This window comes from Cetorhinus maximus, chromosome 18, assembly GCF_964194155.1.
Source record: "Cetorhinus maximus chromosome 18, sCetMax3.hap1.1, whole genome shotgun sequence".
NCBI lineage: Eukaryota > Metazoa > Chordata > Chondrichthyes > Lamniformes > Cetorhinidae > Cetorhinus > Cetorhinus maximus.
The window spans coordinates 11,342,604-11,363,734 of record NC_135896.1 but is presented as its reverse complement, the minus strand read 5'-3'; the positions used below and the strand labels follow the sequence as shown (position 1 = coordinate 11,363,734).

The 21,131-nt window shown below is 43.7% G+C and overlaps 1 protein-coding gene across 5 annotated transcripts in view; it reads left to right on the top strand.

The window, feature by feature from the left end:
• Nucleotides 1-21,131, top strand: part of adck1 (aarF domain containing kinase 1) — a 509,921-nt gene that overhangs the window by 34,180 nt on the left and 454,610 nt on the right. For 4 of the 5 annotated variants that reach the window (XM_078562076.1, XM_078562073.1, XM_078562074.1 and 1 more), the window contains exons 2-3: nucleotides 13,636-13,781; nucleotides 15,073-15,156. In XM_078562076.1, coding sequence (XP_078418202.1) covers nucleotides 13,636-13,781; nucleotides 15,073-15,156 — 230 coding nt within the window. The remainder of the gene's footprint in view (nucleotides 1-13,635; nucleotides 13,782-15,072; nucleotides 15,157-21,131) is intronic. The other variant, XM_078562077.1, reaches the window with a different exon arrangement.

Below are 21,131 nucleotides of genomic sequence, written 5' to 3'. Positions count from 1 at the left end.
TCCAGGACTAGGTGTTTCCCTAATGTCATCATTCTCCTTTTTGATGTCTGTGCAAGATACAGCAACAATCCTTTCATGTCAAGGAAAAGCCATAACAAACCAAGAGTGTTGGACTTAGAGCACAGATTTTACGTTAGACTTGCTAGTTCATGGTTTGCCAAGCTGGGTTATCAGTTTGGTTCCTTAGGCCATTTTGTATCTCCTGTCCTTATGAGTAGGAGGTAAGTCAGGAGCAACACTTTGATACCAAAAGAGAGGGCAAAAGGATTTAAGTTTGTGAAGGGGACAGGTAGGGCGGATGTTTACTTAACCAGAGGTTGATCAATAGTTGGTAACAAAGGTTGATTGAGATTAGAACACTGGAACCATCTCAGTCATTGTTAGATACTTCAATGGGAAGATGAAAGATATGATCTTCTGACGGGATAAGATCAAATGGGCTGAAGAACTTCCTTCCGCAATTCCAAGTACTGTGAAGAACGTACATGAACAAACTGCAGTGTCACATCAAGTCTACATCACAGAAATAGGCCATTTGTCCCATCAGGTCCATGCTACTGCTTAGCCACTTCCCTTGATCTCACCCTATCACCGTATCCTTCTATTCCTTCCTCCGAGACACAGACATGCCAAATATAGATAATCTCACATCAGCTGAGGTGGAGGGGTGAACATGTCATCAGAATGCCTGACCTAAGACTCCCCAAACAGGTGCCAGTGAGCTTGTTCATACTGGGGCCAAAGGAAATGTTTCAGAGACAATCTCAAAGCCTCCATGAAGGTCTGCTCTGTTACCATCACCACATGGGAAGCAGAGCCCAATCGTGACCAAAATAGTGATTATCATCAAAAATGGCCTCAAGACCTTCCTACCAACAAGGGCAGCCATTGAAAGAGAACGGCAAGAGGGACTGAAAGAGAAGGCAGCTGCTCGAGCCAACAATCCACCCTCTACTGACAATTGACGTCCTCATTGTGGAAGAGCCTGTAAGGGTCAGTTAGGGCAATAAGCCACCTGCAAACCCACAGCCAATATCTCTCTTTGACCCAGCCATCTGCAAGAAAGAATCATCCTGGAGGGGTTATCACTGAATAGATTTCTGCGGCCTCATCTGCTTATCTAATTTCCCCTTGAATGGCAACCTCAACTAGCCCATGTAGTAGCACATTCCACATCCTTACCACACTCTGGCTAGAGAAGTTTTTCCTGAATTCCCTATTGGAGTTATTAGTGATTATCTTGTACTTAATGGCTTCTCATTTTGATCTCCATGTTCAGCCCGTGGAATCCTTTCATTATCTTTAAAAAAAAACTTGATTAGATCACCCCTCAGCCTTTATCAGAGAAAAATGCCACAACCTGTTCAATCCTTCCTGATAGATATAATCTCTCAGTTCTGATATCAACACTGCACCAATACCTGTGTATCCTTTTTACTATTATGGAGAGTGGAACTGTGCACTGTGGAACATGACTGTTTTAGTAGGAGGGGGGTGTAGGGAGGGAGGTAGGGGGAGGAGGGTGGGGTTGGGGGAGGTGGTGATGGGGTGTGATAAGGGAGTGGGTTAACACCTGCCCACAGGCCCAGCCAAGTATGGGCCCATCCACCATAAATCTGTGTAAAATTCACCATAACCGCTGGATCAAAATATTCTAGCATTTTTAAATAATGTCAGAAGAGGGCAATGCAGAGTTGGTTGGAAATTGGTTTTCTCTTGTTCACAAAAGTAAGGCACAGATTTTCATGTTATCTGTGTTTGTCTTTTCATACTTAGCTGCATGCTTGGTGTTATTAAAAATACAATTTCTATTAGATACATTTACATTTGACCTATGAGTTTATCATTGCATTGTTAACCATCCTTCTTAAAGCAAACATAGTTATTTTATATCTGTCTGTACGTGACTGTAACATTCAAATGTAGTTCATAGTGATATGATTTGCTTTCCTTTTAATGCAAGGTATAAATATTCTATTTCTTCATTTTACCCCCATGAACATAGGAACATGTTTGCGTGTGTGTGTTCAAACACGTTTGTGTTTTAGTGAATGGGGTGGAGGGAGCCGTTGTTCAAGAGGTCTGGAGGACCCCACAATGCTCTCATTGCCCTACAGGACCCTTAGAATATTGGTCCCATTAGTTATAAATAACAACAGTATCAAGGATATCTTCAAGCAAGATGTGAACATGGTGGACATGGACATAGACAACTGGGAGACAGCCACTGACCTCTGGAGGCTGAGTGTCTGCAGGAGCATTGGAAGAGGCGAGCAGATACAGAAAGCTCAACCGACTGAGAAAAGGGCCCAGAGAAAACAGAGACCAGCAAATCCTGCACCTTCTCAGCCCACTGTCTTAACTGCAGCAAATGGGGCAGAGACTGCCATGCCAAAGTGGGACTCCTGAGCCCTGTTGTAAGGTTGTATGTTGCCTCATGAAGAGGTCTAGGGGCTTGTATGGTTGAACAATAACTTTATTAATAACACATATCTAGGTACATATATCCAGGATACTGTCCTGATTAGGTGCTATCATCATGCTGACTTCTAACAGACTTATTACTATACTGTATTACTCCCATGTGACTCTCTACATCATAATGTTTCCCCAGTCTCACATTGACCCTTACAGTCCTGAACATCCTAATAGTAGACCCCCACCAAATGTATTTACAATAATATTTACATGCTACCCCTTCTCCCCACCCACCCCCCGACCAAGCCTCTGACTTCGCAGATTCAGATGGACTGGAGGCTTTACGTCTCTTCCAGATCTCGTTCTTTTCAAGTTTGGGGGAGTCGTAGTCTCAATGATTTGGGCTGACTTTGTTGTCTGGAGTTGAGGTCTTGGTGCTTGATGATTCACATATTTGGGTTTCTACATCTGATTCGCTCAAATGTGTGATAGGAGGTTCACCACAAGGTATGAGGAGAAAACTTCTCCTGTTCTGTCTGACTGTGCTTTCTGGAGTATGTATCAAGTGAGACAGTCACTGATCTTCATCCCTGAGGACAATGACCCCTTCTCCATCAAGATCCCTGATTCAAACTTTGTCACCTCTGTTTGGCCTGGGCAGGTTTCTGGTTCGGTACCTCCAGTTGTATGTGGAAGCCTGTCGCTGTCAGTAGGAGTGTTCTCGGTCCTGAACCTTCTGATAGCCCCTGACTGCCAGCCCTGGGATTAATTTCCTCAGCAGCATGGGAAGTTGAGTGTGAAGATTTCTGCCCATCAGAAGCCCTGAGGGGGCTGATCCACATTGCAGTGGAGTGGAGCGATATATCACAAGCTCCATCCAGGACAAAGCAGCCCACTTGATTGGCACCCCATCCACCACCTTCAACATCCATTCCCTCCACCACCGATGCACAGTGGTTGAAATGTGTACCATCTACAAGATGCACTGCAGGAACTCACCAAAGCTCCTTCGACAGCACCTTCAAAACCACCAACCTCTACCATCTAGGACAAGGGCAGCAGATGCATGGGAACACCACCACCTTCAAGTTCCCCTCCAAGCGACACACCATTCTGACTTGGAAATATATTGGCATTCCTTCACTGTCGCTAGGTCAAAACCCTGGAACTTCCTAATAGCACTGTGGGTGTATCTGCACCACATGGACTGCAGCAGTTCAAGAAGGTAGCTCACTACCACCGTCTCAAGGGCAATTAGGGATGGGCATTAATTGCTGGCCTAGCCAATGACACACATATCCCAAGAAAGAATTTTAAAAAAGCATCGTTGGAAAGTCGTCATTTTTAGGGGGTTTTAATAGTGCAGACGCCCCTTTCTACCTCACCGTTAGATTGCGGATACCTTGGGAAGATGTTGAAATCCGTAATTTCTGGCCAAACAAGTGAACTATTCAGGAGCAAATTGTGGGCTATTGTTGGACCACCTGGTCTGAGATGCCATGGATCGCAAAGATTTCTTTCAATGACCTAATGACGAACTCTGTGGTCGTTGACTGTAAATGCTTCACTTCGATCTACCGAGAGAAGTAGTCAACAATGAGGAGGAAGGACTTGCCATTGGATATGAATAGATCCATTCCCAAATGTTCCCATGGTCTGGTGGGGAACTGGGGATAAGGGGCTCCCTCTGGACTGGTTTGTGCAGTGCGCACACCTGGCAGCTTAAAATCATCTCTTCAATTGTTCTTGATATTTCCAGCTGCCATACTGCAAGCTAGGCTCCTGCCCTGCATTGTAACGCCCAAGTGGCCTTGGTGGACTAGTTGAATCTTTGGCTGAAGTGAGATGGGAATGACCAACCGCTCATCACACGCTAGCAGATCATCAATTACAGTGAAGTGTTTCTGTTGTTCAAGTAAACTTCGATAACATTACCACCTGGTGGCCAACCTTTGTAGGCAGTGCTGATGAATGCAGACAGTCTTCATCTCACACCTGCTCCAGGCATACCTATTGAACTTTTTTGGAGCTCACCAGCAGTTGTGTTGTCACAAACTGGAACTACGACTCGAGCTTGTCAACCAGACTGATATCATGTGTCACAGGATGGTCAACTGTGGCCCTGGACAGTGTGTCTGCAGTTGTTTGATGCTTCCCCTGGATGTATATTATCTCGTATGCAAAGCAAAAGAGATACAAGGGGAATCCCTGAATTCTGGGGGGGAGATTCTGGCGAGTTCTTTCTCATCCAATAGTGAGACCAATGCTTTGTGATGTGTCTTGATGATCACTTTCAGCCCAACGATATAGTCAGAGAGCTTCTCGTAAGCCCACATTACTGCATTACGCAACTCTGTATCTGACAGCCAGCAACCCTAGATATGTAATATACTGGTCGGCAGCATCCATCCAGCTGCTATTGGAACAGAACTGCCCTTAGTCCTGTTAATGAGGCATCCACTGCAATAGTAGTTGGCAGGGATGGTTCGTAGTAAGCTAGGATATCTGGTGAGGGCAGCATGTCTTTGATCTGATGGAATTCTTGCTCTTGGAATGCATCCCAACACCATGCTTGGGCCTTATTGAGAAGGTGTCACAGAGGCTTTGTGACCTGCGCCAGGTTGGGCAGAAATTTCACCAACTGTTTCACCATGACCCGGAATCTTTGAAGGTTTGGAATGAATGACGAGATTGGAAACTCGCAAATTGCCTTTGTTTTGTGTGGGTCTGCCACGACTCCATTGCTGCTCCCAATATGACCTAAGAACGGAATGGAGGCCTGGGAGGACTCGCACGTATCATTCAGCGCCAATCCTGCTTCCTGCAAGCATTTCAAGACAGCCATGAGTCTACAGTCATGTTCCACAACAGTCGTACCATGGACAAGGACAGCATCCATATACTGGATGACTCCTTTGAGGCCTTATAAGATGGCCGACATTGTGTGCTGAAAAATCTTGGATGCCGAGGTAATGCCAAAGGGTAAAGGATTGAAGCAGCATCTGCCAAATGTGGTGGTAAAGTTGTCAGTGACTTAGATTTCTTGTCTAATAGAACCTGCCAGAAGCCATTGTTGGCATCAAGTTTTCGGAACACTGTGCTCGTGGAGAGATTGGTCAAACTGTCAACAACCGAGGACATCGGGTGGATTTCCCTTGTTGTTGCCTTGGTGAATTATGTCAGGTTGACACAGACGTGAATGGACCCATTTGGCATCTGGCCTGGAACCATCTGGGGCATCATTCTGTTGATTGAGTGACGGAGAGATGGCCCCTATCTTGGTCATCTTTTCTAGTTGCTGTTGGACTTGCTTCATAAGCAGGTGTGATATTTTTCGTGGTGTAAACAAGCAGATGGGTTTGGCATTGTTTTTCAGTGGTACTCTGTATGCAGTCTTCAGTCGCCCTGCCCCAGTGAAAAGTTTTGGAAAATCCTTTTTAAAATCGGAACCAGACCCTTGCTGGTTAATCTCGTCGACGTTTTGGATGAGATTGAGGTTGACGCAGGCTTTCCTGCTCAGGGGAAAATATTCTTGGTTGTGGAGCACATATAAGGTATTTGTTTTTATATTGGAGCGTTGCTTGCAACGTACCTTTGACCTGGAGCTTGACGCCTCTTGGTCCATATAACAGTGTTGTCGGTGGCTTCAGATGTTGTTTCACTAGCCACGGCTCCTCATCCGACAGGACCATCACACTGGCTCCTGTGTCTAATTTGAAATTTGTGAGGTGACTGTTTACAGGTATGTCAGCATTCCAAAATGCGAATCGGGGATTCTTTACTTTTCCCCGGAAGCATTGTTGGATGACTTCTTGGTGCGGCTCATCTATCTCGTGGACTCTTTTGGGATCCTCTGCACGTCTCAAGGTTTTGCACGTCTTTCCGAAGTGTCCCAGGTGGTTGCAGTGAAAGAACTGCACAGTGATTGCTGGACACTGCTGGCGCCTGTGAGGTCTTTCGCTGCCACAGCACTGACATGGTCTGCTGCAATCTTGTGTTTCGCTTGGGTATTGCTTTTCTTGCCCTGGAGTTGCCTTTCCCTTTTGTTGCTTTGTGAGTTGGACTGTTGGTGTTTCTCTGTACCACGGTTGAACTTCACCACGCAAAATGGATTGGTTTTGCTGGCGGACTTTTGATTGACGATTTGGATGGATTTTCTCAAAGTCAGACCTTCTTTTGGATGTATTCTGATCTAAAGAGTATCATCAGTCACTCCCACTACTATTCAGTATCTTATGGGCTCCGACTTAAGGCCACCATAGCCCCAGCCTTCAGCCAACCTGTATAACTCATTTATGAAAGAATCTACGGGTTCCCCGGGCTTTTGGACGCTCCTGTTAAATTTTGCTTACTCCAGAATTTTATTGCTGCTTCTGTCAAAGTAGGTGTCACAGGACTTCATGACCTTTTCGAAGTTATAAGAAGATTCATTTATTCCTTGTCTGGCAATTATGTCACCAGCTATTGGACCTACTGAATATAATAGTGTATCCACTTGTTCTGTTGCCTTTTCTTACTCAAGACTGATACTATCATATATCTTAAAAATCTTCTTATCCATAATGTCCAATTTTGCACCTGGTTTGGCCCTTCCATCTACCTTTAATGGTTTGGCAGTGTTGATTTACCATCCATGGCTGTTTTCAGCACATGGGGTAACAGCTTTAATTTTTCTTTTAAATGGCACCACAGTAATCGTTTTAATTCTGCGTGTGCTTGTCGGGTTTTGATGGGCTCCTGTTGCAGTTACAGAGCTGTTTTAAATTTCAGCAATTCTGCAGAAAATCTTTTGAACAAGTTGTTTTGGCCAGCTAGTTGCTTTCCTAAGCTTGGAGAATCGAATTGAAGCCGGTTTTTTGCTCTGACTTCTCTTCCCTTTTTTTTCGTTCGTGTGTGGTCACCGTGTGTCACGGCACTGAATCTGGATCTGGGCTGCAGTGTTCTTATAGCTGTGCTTGTTAAAACAATCGGTCTGCCCTTGCTGCCTGATTACTGCACCGAATTTTAAAGCTTATTTCATTCTTTTTTGTGGCGTTTGCTCACCCTTTTGCGATCTGGCTAGGCCCTTTGACTCTGCTTTCAATCGGGTCTAGCAACAGACCTCTGTGTGCTCTTCTGGAGTCCTTAATTGCTGCACAGTAGATCTTTCTTCTGCCCTTCAGCCTCCACGCCTGTAATGGAGCTTCTTAGGTGATCTCCAGCTGTGTATTTGACTTTAAGCATGTAGGTGCAGCAGGCGGTAAAGAAGGCAAATAGTATGTTGACCTTCATAGCCAGATGATTTGGATACAGGAGCAGGGATGTCTTACTGCAATTATACAGGGCTTTGGTGAGACCATATCTGAAATATCGTGTGCAGTTTTGGTCTCTTTATCTGAGGAAGGATGCTCTTCCTATAGAGGGAGTGCAGTGAAGGTTTACCAGACTGATTCCTGGGATAGCGGGACTGACATGAGGAGAGATTGAGTCGGTTAGGATTATATCTGCCGGAGTTCAGAAGAATGAGGGGGGATCTCACAGAAACCTATAAAATTCTAACAGGACTAGACAGGGTAGATGCAGGAAGGATGTTCCCGACGATGGGGGAGTCTAGAACCAGGGGTCACAGTCTGAGGATATGGGGTAGACCATTTAGGAATGAGATGAGGAGAAATTTCTTCACCCAGAGAGTGGTGAGCCTGTGGATTTCACTACCACAGAAAGTAGTTAAGGCCAAAACATTGTATGTTTTCAAGAAGGAGTTAGATATAGCTTTTGGGGCGAAAGGGATCAAGGGATTTGGGGAGAAAGCGGGAGCAGGCTATTGAGTTGGATGATCAGCCATGATTATAATGAATAGCGGAGCAGGCTTGAAGGGCTGAATGGCCTACTCCTGCTCCTATTTTCTATGTTTCTATGTTTCCAAGTTAGGCGCATTTCTCTCAGGTCAGACTGAGACTCAGGTCATTCTTCGGGATTTTGGGGTCCTTCACCTGCTGCCACCATGTTGTAAGGTTGTATGTTGTTGCGTGAAGAGGTCTAGAGGTGTATATAGTTGAACAATAATTGTTTATTAATAACACATAACTATGTACATATATACAGGATACAGTCCTGACTAGGTGCTATCCTCGTGCTGACCAGAAGCACTACTACACTCTACTACTCCCATGTGTTTCTCTCATCATAATATGGGCGATACTGTTTTCTCAGTCCCACATTAACCCTTACAGCCCCGAACACCCTAATCCTAATACTACAATCCCCACCAGCTGATGCTTAACAGAGTTGACCACCAAGGTGCAAGCCATCATCCCACAATACGGAAGGTTACTAATGACAATAATAACAACATCTAGCTGTTTGTGGTCTGGGACCTGTACTCAAACCCCACTTGCTGTGGTAATAAGACCATAAGACATAGGAGCAGAAATTAGGCCAATCGGCCCATCGAGACTGCTCCGCCATTCAATCATGGCTGATAAGTTTCTCAACCCCATTCTCCCGCCTTCTCTCCATAACCTTTGATCCCCTTACCAATCAAGAACCTATCTATCTCGGTCTTAAATACACTCAATGACTGGCCTCCACAGCCTTCTGTGGCAATGAATTCCATAGATTCACCACTCTCTGGCTAAAGAAGTTTCTCCTCATCTCTGTTCTAAAAGGTCTTCCCTTTACTCTGAGGCTGTGCCCTCGGGTCCTAGTCTCTCCTACTAATGGAAACATCTTCCCCACGTCCACTCTATCCAGGCCTTTCAGTATTCTGTAAGTTTCAATCAGATCCCCCCTCATCCTTCTAAACTCCATTGAGTATAGACCCAGAGTCCTCAAACATTCCTCATATGTTAAGCCTTTCATTCCTGGGATCATTCTCGTGAACCTCCTCTGGACCCTCTCCTTCCTGAGATACGGGGCCCAAAATTGCTCACAATATTCTAAATGTGGTCTGACCAGAGCCTTATAAAGCCTCAGCAGCACATCCCTGCTTTTATATTCTAGTCCTCTTGAAATAAATGCCAACATTGCATTTGCCTTCCTAACTACTGACTCAACCTGCAAGTTAACCTTATGAGAATCCTGGACTAGGACTTCCAAGTCCCTTTGCACTCCAGATTTCTGAATTCTCTCCCATTTAGAAAATAGTCCATGCCTCTATTCTTCCTACCAAAGTGCATGACCTCACACTTCCCTACGTTGTATTCCATCTGCCACTTCTTTGCCCATTCTCCTAACCTGTCCAAATCCTTCTGAAGCCTCCCTGCCTCCTCAATACTACCTGTCCCTCCACCTATCTTTGTATCATCTGCAAACTTAGCCAGGATGCCCTCAGTTCCTTCATCTAGATCATTAATGTATAAAATGAAAAGTTGTGGTCCCAACACTGACCCCATGTGGAACTCCAATAGTCACCAGCCACCATCCTGAGAAGGACCCCCTTATCCCCACTCTCTGCCTCCTGCCAGACAGCCAATCTTCTATCCATGCTAGTACCTTGCCTCTAACACCATGGGCTCTTATTTTACTGAGCAGCCTCCTGTGCGGCACCTTGTCAAAGGCCTTCTGGAAGTCCAAGTAGATAACATCCATTGGCTCTCCTTTGTCTAACCTACTCGTTACCTCCTCAAAGAATTCTAACAGATTTGTCAGGCATGACCTCCCCTTGATGAAACCATGCTGACTTTGCCCGATTTTACCATGCACTTCCAAGTATTCTGAAATCTCATCCTTAATAATGGACTCTAAAATCTTACCAACGACCGAGGTCAGGCTAATCGGCCTGTAATTTCCCATCTTTTGCCTCACTCCCTTCTTAAACAGGGAGGGTTACATTAGTGATTTTCCAGTCCTCTGGGTCCCTCCCTGACTCCAGTGATTCCTGAAAGATCACCACTAACGCCTCCACTATCTCTTCAGCTATATCCTTCAGAACTCTGGGGTGTAATCCATCTGGTCCAGGTGATTTATCCACCTTCAGACCTTTCAGTTTTCCTAGCACCTTCTCCTTGGTAATGGCCACCATACTCACCTCTGCCCCCCGACTCTCTTGAACTTTGGGGGTGTCACTCGTGTCTTCCACTGTGAAGACTGACGCAAAGTACCTATTCAGTTCCTCCGCCATTTCTTTGTTCCCCACTACTACTTCTCCAGTGTCATTTTCCAGTGGCCCAATGTCCACTTTTGCCTCTCTCTTACCTTTTATATATCTAAAAAACTTTTTGCAATCTTCTTTTATATTATTGGCTAGTTTACCCTCATATTTAATCTTCTTCCTCCTTATTTCTTTTTTAGTTGTCCTCTGTTGGTCTTTGTAGGCTTCCCAATCCCCTGGTTTCCCGCTGCTCTTCGCCGCATTGTATGCTTTCTCTTTAGCTATTATGCTGTCCCTGACTTCCCTTGTCAGCCATGGTTGCCTCGTCCTCCCTTTAGTATGCTGCTGCTCCCTCTCTTTGTGCAGCAGCAGCATTCCTGAATATTAAACTTGGTACCGTCCAGACCTGAAGCTTTTGATGGGAACAGTGCAGTGTCGCCACTCTGCATGTTAAAGCAGCGAGCAGGGCCTGACCCAGTTGAGGGTTGAAACATGGGCCTTGTAACTTACATAAAGGATATTCTGCCTCATGTTAAACACCCACTGGATATCAGTGGGTCAGAAGTAATTTATCTCAACACCACTTACCTAAATTGTTCATATGCTGTGTGCGTGTGTACAATTATTTCATCATTCTGGGTTGAATTAATATTATTTAATGCAACACAACGTTGGAGTTGGAATATAATTAGTTTCCAAATTGTTTTGAGATGTCTCTAGTGAAGTTTTATTGATGTGCAGCCCATTCCAATGTATTTAAAGGTTGCAGTGGTGCTGATTATTAATTGGTAAGCATGCAGTTTTTGTACCCTCAGATCGTGTGTGTTAAACCACCCTCTGATTGGCAGGGGCTGGGCGTGGTACCAATCCCGGCTGATAAAATAATCTCTTCATTTTCATTTCTCCTGTGTCATTTTCACTGCTCCTTTGAATTTTCCTATCCCTTCCCAACTCCCTCCTTTCTCACTGCGCTGAAATGATGAGAGATCTAGATAGAGTGGGTAGGAGGCCGCATTCCCCCTGGTTGAAGGGTCCATAACCAGTGCGTATAGATTTTGGGTGGGAGTTAGGAGGTTTAGAGGGGTTCCAAAGAGAATTTCTTTTTCTCCCTGGGGGTGGTGGGCGTTTGGAATGCATAATCTTAAAGGGTGGTAGAGACAAATCCTCACAACATTTATAAGTGCTTGTAGGATATGGCACTTCAAGGATTAAAAGCTGGAAAGTAGGATTAGGCTGGATGGCTACTTGTTGACTGGCATGAACACGATGGGCTTAATGGCCTCCTTTCGTGCTGTAAATGTCTTGGATTCTATGAGGAGGAGGCCGTTCTGCCCCTTGAGCCTGTTCTGCCAGTCAATTAGATGGTGGCTGTTCTTTATCTTAACTCCCTCTACCTGCTTTGGTTTTGTAACCCTTAATACCCTTGCCGAACAGAGCATGTGTCAATCTCTGTTTTGATATTTTCAATTGACCCCCCAGCCTCAACATCTTTTTCAGGAAGAAAGTTCCAAATTTCCACTAGCTTTTGCATGAAGAAGTGTTTCCTGACTGCAGACACTGAATGTCCTAGCTCAATTTTAAACTCTTGTCCCCTTGTTCTGGACTCCACCACTCCCGAGGGAGGAGCTTCCATCCACCCTGTCAAATCATTTAATCATCTTAAACAACTATGGGCGGCCCACACGTGACTTGCCCATATGTGCAGCTGGCAGCTGAGACTCTGTCACTGGCGGGCATTCCTACCATTTACTCTTGAGGCTCATCGCCCCATTTCTGACTCCAGCTCATTATTTTCCACTGCTTCAAAACCGTGCGCTAACTCTCTCACCATTCCCCTTCGCCTGTATCCGACAGCCTTTTACAACTCAAGTTTGTCCATTACCCAGTTATTAACTCCTGCAGCTATATAGCCTGTTTTGAACCTTTTGTTGGCTCCTGCCCACTGGACCTTGGCTGTTCACCTGGGCTTCTAGGGTGACAAAGATTTGGTGTCCCTCTGCCTCCAGAACGAAGCTAACGCCGTTATCCACTGTTGCTTTCTCACATTTCCGTTTTAAGAACCAGTTGAGTTGATGTTTCTATAGCGATGGATAGAAATAGCACCAGCACTGTAATTGCAGGTTTTATCAATTTTCTTCACTTCAGACATGATCATGAAACACGTTCTGCAATCGGAGGCGTTGGCGTTGTTTCAATTGGCACAGCTAGTGCACTGCCTTGTGCTCTATATGTTGGATTTGTCAGATCTGCCGTCTTTTGGATGAGACATTACTCTGAGACCCTGTGCCCTCTCAATTGGATGTAATCGATTCCTTTGGTACTATTCGAAGAAGAGCAGAGACTATCTCCCCATGCACTTCCCAACATTTACCTCTTGCTCAACACGAACGAGAATTGGCCATTCATCTCTTTGCTGTTTGTGGCACTTTGGCCATAAAGCAACAGTGACTGCACTTCAAAAATACTTAATTGGCTGTGAAGTGCTTTGGACTGTCCTGAGGATGTGAAAGGCACTATATGAATGGAAGCCCTTACTTCATATCCAAAGTGTTCAAGAAACCCTGATCAGAGAAGGGTTTGAAGCCAGTAGTGGTTGTGGAGTTAGTGAAGGAGGCAATCTACATCCACAGCTGCACCTGATAGTCAATTTCTGCCCTCATTGACCCTAATGGGAAGGCTCTGAACACTGAGTTGATGCTTAGTGTTGCCAAAAGGTTGGACATATTCCTGGAGGTTTCAGCATGTTACATCCTGTCTCCAATCTCATTACCCCCACCCCCCATCTCCTCTTCTATATCCATATAGCTAATAAACAAATGTGCTTAATGATAATGGAAAAACACACACCACACACGCAAAATGCCACTAACATTGTTCTCGATAGTGTCCAGGAGATTATGGTTGTCTTAGAGTCTCTAAGACAAAGATTAGAGTGTTGGCTTTTTGTACAGGAAGTGAGGGGTGTCTGCGGGATAGAGGAGCATCCAGGTCATTTCCTGTTTCATATAGCAACTTTTACAGTAGAACAAGAGGGTGGTGGCAGAGGGAGGCGGGGGGGACATTGTGGGTGGGAGGGGGTCGCGCTGACATTCTTATATTTTCTATCCTGTTGATGGAGATTTATTGAAAACCTTTTTTTGTTGCAGTGATCTTGGGTCCTGTCATGGCGAAATGGTTCCTGAGGCTTGGAGCAGTAATTACAGGAGGGTTAGCATTGTCTGATTTATATGTTGCAACCCATGTGGACCCTAATGATGTTGCATTTGTTCGAATTGTACGAGCTGTGGCCACTGTAAGTTGTGTTATTAAAAACTTCCTCCCACTCAATTTCCTCTTATGCTGTCAACATATCCTTCTATTCCTTTCTCTCTCATGTACTTATCTAGATTTACCTTAAATGCATCCAGCATATTTGCCTCAACTATCTTGTTGGTAGCTGGTTTCACATCCTGCCTACTCTCCAGGTAAAGAAGCTTCTCCTGAATTCTCTGTTGAATTTGTTAGTAACTATTTTATATAAGACAAGCCTGCTTTATGTGATCTCTCCTCATAGCCTAACCCTTGGTAACATTCTGCTGAGTCTGTGCTGCACTCCTTCCATGACTGATACCTCCTTACTAAGATGTGGTGCCCAGAGCTGTACACAGTACTCCAGATATGGTCTAACCAGGGCTTTGTTTAGCTGTGGCAAAACTTCTTCTCCTTTATATTCTGTCCCTCGAGTTATAAAGGATCACATTCCATGAGCCTTCTTGATTATTTATTAATTTGTGTACATGGGCCCCTGGACGCCTTTGGACCTTTACTGTTCCCAACGTTTCATCATTTAAATCACACCTGGAGCCCTCCTTTCTCAGTCCAAAATGGAGGACCTCACATTATCTGCATTGAAATCCATCAGCCAGTTTCGCTCACTCGTTTAATCTATCAATGCCTCTTTGTAATTTTGTTCTCTCATTTACACAACTGACTATATCACTAATCTTTGTGCTACAGGCCAACTCGGATAAATAGCTCTCCATCATACTATCTAAGTCATCAATAAATATAATGAATAGTTGAGGCCCCAACACAGGTCTTTGTGGGACAACATGAGTCACTTGCTTCCAATGTGAGATTATTCCTACCCATTATCCTTACTCTCTGTCTTCTGCAACCTAATCATTATCCTAACTAGGTCAATAAGCTCCCAGGAAACTTCCCTTTAATTTTCCTCAAGGTGTTACTGTGCAGATCATTTCCCTTTAGTGGACTTTAACCGCAGTTTCATTGTAGTAGCTATATATCCCTAATTGGGTTGCCTATAAACAATGGAATTAGGAAACATAGGTGTGGTGGTGTTAAAATGTAACAACAGTAAATTTTAAGAAACCTTCCTCACAGAGAGGGGGGATCTGGTCATGCCTCCCCCCCACTCCCCACCCCAACCTAGCTGCTCCTGTGAATCTACCAACAGCTGGAATAGAATGGCATGGTGAGAGGCCTAGGACACCCCAGTAAACCTGCCTGCCCGGGGTGAACAGTGGAGTATCGAAAAAGGTAATAAGTCTGTTAAAGAACCTTTTGTGTCATTTTAATTTCAGACTGCAGTCATCAGTTTTGACTACATGACCTCACTCAAGAGGACAGAGTATGGGACGGAAGAATACGAGACTGTCAAATCACAGGTAAGTCCAAATCTTCAGTGCTGGTTGTGCCTGTTGCATCTTAAGTTGGTCTGTGACTTCCTGTAAAGCATTTTGGTCTGAAGATGGTGAAGAACTTTGGAATCAGGCTATGTTGTTGGATGTATGTTGCCTGTGGGCCTAGTTTTGAACAGAGGTCCCAGAAGTACCTGTGGATGAGAGCTGGTAGGAGGGAGGGAAAGAGGAAATCGAAGGGAATGTTGTCACTGGGCTGCTCTGGTGCTCCTCCTGTTGATTGCTTTGAAAACAGCATTGACGGAGACTTTGATGTGGGACTCACTCACCAAAGTAAAATAGGATGAAAAGATTTGTAAAACAAAAACAGAATTACCTGGAAAAACTCAGCAGGTCTGGCAGCATCGGCGGAGAAGAAAAGAGTTAACGTTTCGAGTCCTCATGATCCTTTAGCAGAACAGATCTTGAAAAGATTTGTGTTTAGAGTGGGACTGGTGGAGGCCGCACTATCAGGATCCTGTTATAGTATTCCTCTGACAAATACCTCAGCTAGATAGTGAGAGGTAAGGATTGTGAGGGTTTAATATTGTTTAAAATGGAACTGGATAAATATTTGAACATAAACTAATTACATGTATTTATGGGAAGGGGGATAAACTGTGTGGATAACTTTTCAGGGAGCTATCACAAGTGTAGTGGGCCAAATGGCCTCCCCCTTTGCTACATGGTAAGGTAATGAGCTAACTGGATAGCTTGTTCAGAGAGCAAGTACAGGTACAATGAACCAAATAACCTTTCATACTGCACAGTTTTTTGATTCTATCCTATGAGTCATATCCATGGTTTGCATTTCTACTGTGGGATAAAGTATGCTTTATCAAGCAGTTTTATTTTAGTGGGATTGGAAGGAGAAGTTCTTGGCTTTGTTTGACACGGAATTTCTGTGCTGTGCCATATGACAAGATCCATCTTGATCTTGGCCCTGGATAAAGCACGAGGTGTTTCCAGATGCCTACCTTTAGACTGTTAGCGCAATGATTGTGTGAACTCCGAAGGGGTGGTATTGTGAAAATCTGGTTTATAATTTTACATGTTTTAGAATATAACTTTTGGCTTTGGCAATCAAATTGTTAACCAACTGTTAAAAAATTGTTAATTGCTTCTTACAATTTAAGAAACTGGTATGCATCTCAAATGAATGCAATTCAAACAAGCTTGGCATTAATTACAATTGAAAGCTAACCTTCGCTTATCTTAAGAAGGTAGTGGTGTGAAAGCAATAAACAATAGGGGTCTTCTATCATAGCTTAATGGAGCCAGGAGGTCTACCCTTACTTCAATAAAGTATTTAAATTATGTATGTAGTTCCCAAATGAAAAGAGGTTGGGGATAGCTGGTCAACAAGGCAATTCCTTGAAAGGAACAGAAATTCTGAAAAAGGGTCATAAACTCTATTAGCAACATAAATTATTCATATGGGTTACAGAATCGCAGTTGTTGAAGGTAAAATAATTAGTTTACATTTCTGTTTGAGAACGCCCCAAAGCATGCCAATTTGTCATGGAGGTGGACTTTGGGGGTTAGAAGGTTCCTTTGTTTAATTTAGCTGGAGGTTTTTCACAGAAGGCAGTTTCAGCTTTGGTTTGGTGTTGACTGCAGCTCACTGGTTGAGAAAGCTAAAGGAGAAGAATGTTAGTCAGGCCTACATTTAAGCAGAGAAAATGCTAGCTTTATCGTTCATTGCGTGCAATATGGATGGGGCTTGAGCTCTGGTTGGAATTCATGAGGGGAAAACAAGCTGGAAGATTCACTCCAGTTTGAAGCTAGTGGTCCTCACAGTGCCGTGTGACAGAAAGCAGTCAGCAGAGTTAGCTTGGAAGGCTGTGCGATGGCATTTGGGCATTTACTGACAACCAGAACAAGCGACTGAGGCATCCACAGTCATGAGTTCTTAAAGAAAAGCTATAGGTTTGCTTAGCCAAAAAGCTAATGGAAGGACCTTCATAAAATCTTATCTTGGAGAAGAGCTGAAACACTAAGGACAATCAAAGTGAATTCCAGAGGGCTGTGGCATACCTTTGGGTTGGTCCCTAAGAAGTGAATGAACCTTCAAGATTCTTGTAATGTATAAGAGAACTCTTGGGGGAAGTAAAAAGCGGAACTAAGTTCATAGTAAAAGTAGTTATAAACTATAGTGTTAATAGTGCTCGCTTTGATTAATTCTTTTTATATACAGTAAAAGCATGAAATCTTGTGGTAAGTTCTTTCAGCTAATCATTGCTTGTTCAGATTTCTCTTTCAATTTTAACGGTCCTGAACAGGTTCGTAACAGTGGATTCATCCTTGAATTTTCTTAAGTTCTGCAAATAAAGAGCCCTTCTATTTCATCCACTCCAAACTTTAACGTACCCTCTTTCCCCCACTCCTCCAGTTTTTAACCTTTTTACAAATGTCATCTGCTTGCTGTTTCATAGGCTTCAGTAACCCTTCTGCATCTCATTCAAGTGGCTTTTTTTTTGTTCATGGGATGTGAGTATAGCCAACACTTATTGGGTCATGGATACTTTAAATGATATTTCCCTAAAGTCGCCTGTGAACAATGTATTTGTATGCGAGTGTGTATATTTGATCCTTGAAATGAATAATCCAATTTGGAATAACCCAGCAGTAAGGCCTTTGTTTACTTAAAAATGAAAAAATTAATTAAGTTCACCCCATTACTGTGGAAGTTACTTAAGAAAAGGTAAAGTTAAAAACACATACACAAAGATTAATTTCGAATGAAGATTAAACGATACATATAAATGTGACTTAAATTCAGTCTATTTTGGTGCAGGCTTAATATGTTTTGAAGTCGAAGTTGTGTTGTCTGAAGTGAAGGTTTTGAGGTTGGCTCTGCAGCTGCAATGGCTTCCAATGTCGAATTGCCAGAGGTTGCTTTAACGAGCGGGCTTAGTAGGCGAGATCAGGTTTACAGGGAGGAGAGAAAGGACTTTTAGCTGCCCAATTACTTACAGGAGACCATTAGCTGTTTTGGGATGTCTCCTTCCCCCTCTCCCTCTCGGGATTGAAGCTTCCTAAGGTGGATCGCCAAGATGGTTCTGCCCCTCGGCAGCTTTCTGCCTTTTGTGTGCAAACATGGCTGCTGTCACGCTGAGTCATTGTTCCATATAAGGCAAATGGTAATTCCATTACAGTTATCCGAAGTCACCTTACCCGCTGTAGTGATCAAGAGGGTCAAGGTGGTCCATGCTATACAGAGGCTTATCAGTTAGCGTCTTTTGTGTTTGGAGGGAAAAACCATGAAGTCAATGAATTTCTGTTTACTCTTTTGGAATACCCATTTTAAAATATATGTCTGAGGATGAAGGAATTCCAGCCTGGAAGGAAAGTCATGTGACCCTCAGAGCCCATTTTGAAAAATAGTCTTTCAACTCCGTTCAAGGTCTTAAAAAATGTAACTTTTAGAATAGTGTTCCAAAAATTTGTAATATCATAGCTGCTCACTGTAACAATGATCTAACCCCATTCGTCCTTGAGAAGATGGTGGCGCTGCAGTCTGTGTGGTGCAGGTACACCCACAGTACTGTTAGGAAGGGAATTCTAGGCTTTTGACCTGGTGACAGTGAGGGAACGGTGATACAGTTCCAAGTCGAGATGGGTTTCGAGAGGAACTTGAAGGTGATGGTGTCCCCATCCACCTGCTGCTCTTGTTCTTTTAAATGTTAGAAGTTACAGGTTTGAGAGGTGCTGTTGAAGGGGCCTTGGCGATTCACTGTAGGGCCTCCTGTGGGTGGTATACACTGCTGCCAGTGGTGGAGTGAGTGAGTGTTTTATTCACAAGCTTTGACTTTGAGTGTCAACGGTATAATGAATAACGGGGCCCTCACAGTGAAGCCCAGTCATGTATCCCTATGCAGGAGTTTCGGGATAGTATAGACAGTGTTGTAATGTAGAAAACATGGCAGCCAATTTGCACTCCCACCAACAGCATTGTGATAACTTGTTTTTTCTGATGTTGGTTTAAGGATAATATTGGCCAGGAGACCAGGGATAAATCTGCTGCTCTTCTTCAAAATACAACAGGGAACCTTTAACACCTACCTGAGCAGGCAGATGGTTTAAAGCCTCATCTGAAAAAGGGCACCCCCAACAGTGCAGCACTCCCTTGGTGCTGCACTACAGTGTCAGCCTTGATTTTTGTGCTCAGGTCCCTGAAGTGGGACTTGAAACCGGAAGCTTGTGACTCAGCGACAAGAGTGCTACTAACTGAGCCACAGCTGACACTCTTGATCCACTTGAACTGATGTAGTTATTGTGGTGAAGGTGCCCCCTCAGCGCTGTTAGGTAGGGAGCTCCAGGATTGTGACCTCTTGACGATGTGCAGTGTACTAATTATACACATGCATTGGGAGAAGGCCAATAGTGGTTGACTAATTTGTGCTCAAGTGCTGCTCAGTTGAATGGCATCCAACTAACAATTCCAAATTATATTTGCTGAATGTTTACCATAAGGAGAAAGTGAAAAACTTCACTGACTGCACTGCTGCTAAGATAAGATGTGATAAACTGCCGTAAGCAAAGGAAATCGCACCATCGCTGAAACCTTATGGTGTTGAGTGGCTTATTTTGCTTTTCCCGTTGAACCATTTGTGTTTGGATTTCTCATCAGTGGGTTTGAACGAAGGCACAGCCTGGAGAAATGAACTGTGCAAAGTAGGGAGGTCCCAAGTTTACTCTCTGTTCTGTATTGAGAAAGAACTTTCATTCATATAGAAAAGCAAAATACTGCAGATACTAGAAATCTGAAGTAAAAACAGGAAATGATGGAAATACTCAACAAGTTTGGCTTTTGTCTGATGAAATGTCTCTGACCTGAAACGTTAAATGTTTCCCTCTCCAAGACCCGTTGCGCATTCCTAGAATTTTCTGTTTTTATTGCATTTATATAGCACCTTTTTATGACCTTCAGGCATTTCAAGTGCTTTACAACCAGTTAAGTACGTTTTGAAATGTGGTCACTGTTGTGATGTAGGAAATGTGGCAGCAAATTTGTGCACAGCAAGCTCCCACAAACAGTAATGTGATCATGACCAGTTAATTTGTTTTTGTGATGTTGGTTGGTTGATTTGAGGATAAATATTGGCAGGTCTTTGAATTAGTGCCATTTTATATCCAGCTGAGGGGACAGGTGGGACATCAGTTCAAAGTCTCATCTGAAAAATTGCATCTCTAACAGTGCAGCACTCCCTCAGTAGTGGAGTGTCAGTCTAGATTTTTGTGCTCGAGCCTCTGAACCTACAAAGCGTCAGACTTAAGATGTGAGAGTGCCACCAACTTAGCCATGGCCAATATCAGTTGGTGAAAGCAATTGGATGTTGGGGTGGGATAGGCTTCCTATTCCTGCAGGGCAGACTGTGATGTTGATTGAGGGCAGACGCTAGCAAGGTGATGAATAGGCTACTGACACTTGCTTTCATTATTGATCCATTAATAATGCTCATTTGAGTAGAAGGCAGGGGGATAAAAAGAAAGACTTGTATTTATATAGCACCCTTCATAATCGTAAGACATCCCAAAGCACTTTCCAGTAAATTAAATTCTTTTGAAGTGTAGTCACTTTGTAATGGTGTTACAATCTCTGCAGAGACCAATAACTTTTAAAAAGAGATATAAACTTCCCAGTGACCAACACCAAGATTTAATGTTCTAAGACTCTTACTGTAACAAACGCTAAAATCAACATAGACTAAACATTGCTTATAGGCAACTAATACACTAAACAACAGAAAAGGTATCCCCCATAATTTAACACACAAACCCCACTTATAGAGTACACCACATTTTCAATGTAATTTATTTTAAAGTCCCAAAGTCCTCCTGGCTTTAACAGGGTCTCTTCTCCGTGTCCCACCAAGGTGAATCTTCCAGTGTCCTTCTAAATAAAGCCGTCTCCACTCAATCTTCTGAGCATAACTGAATGGACTTCCAGTAGCAAAATG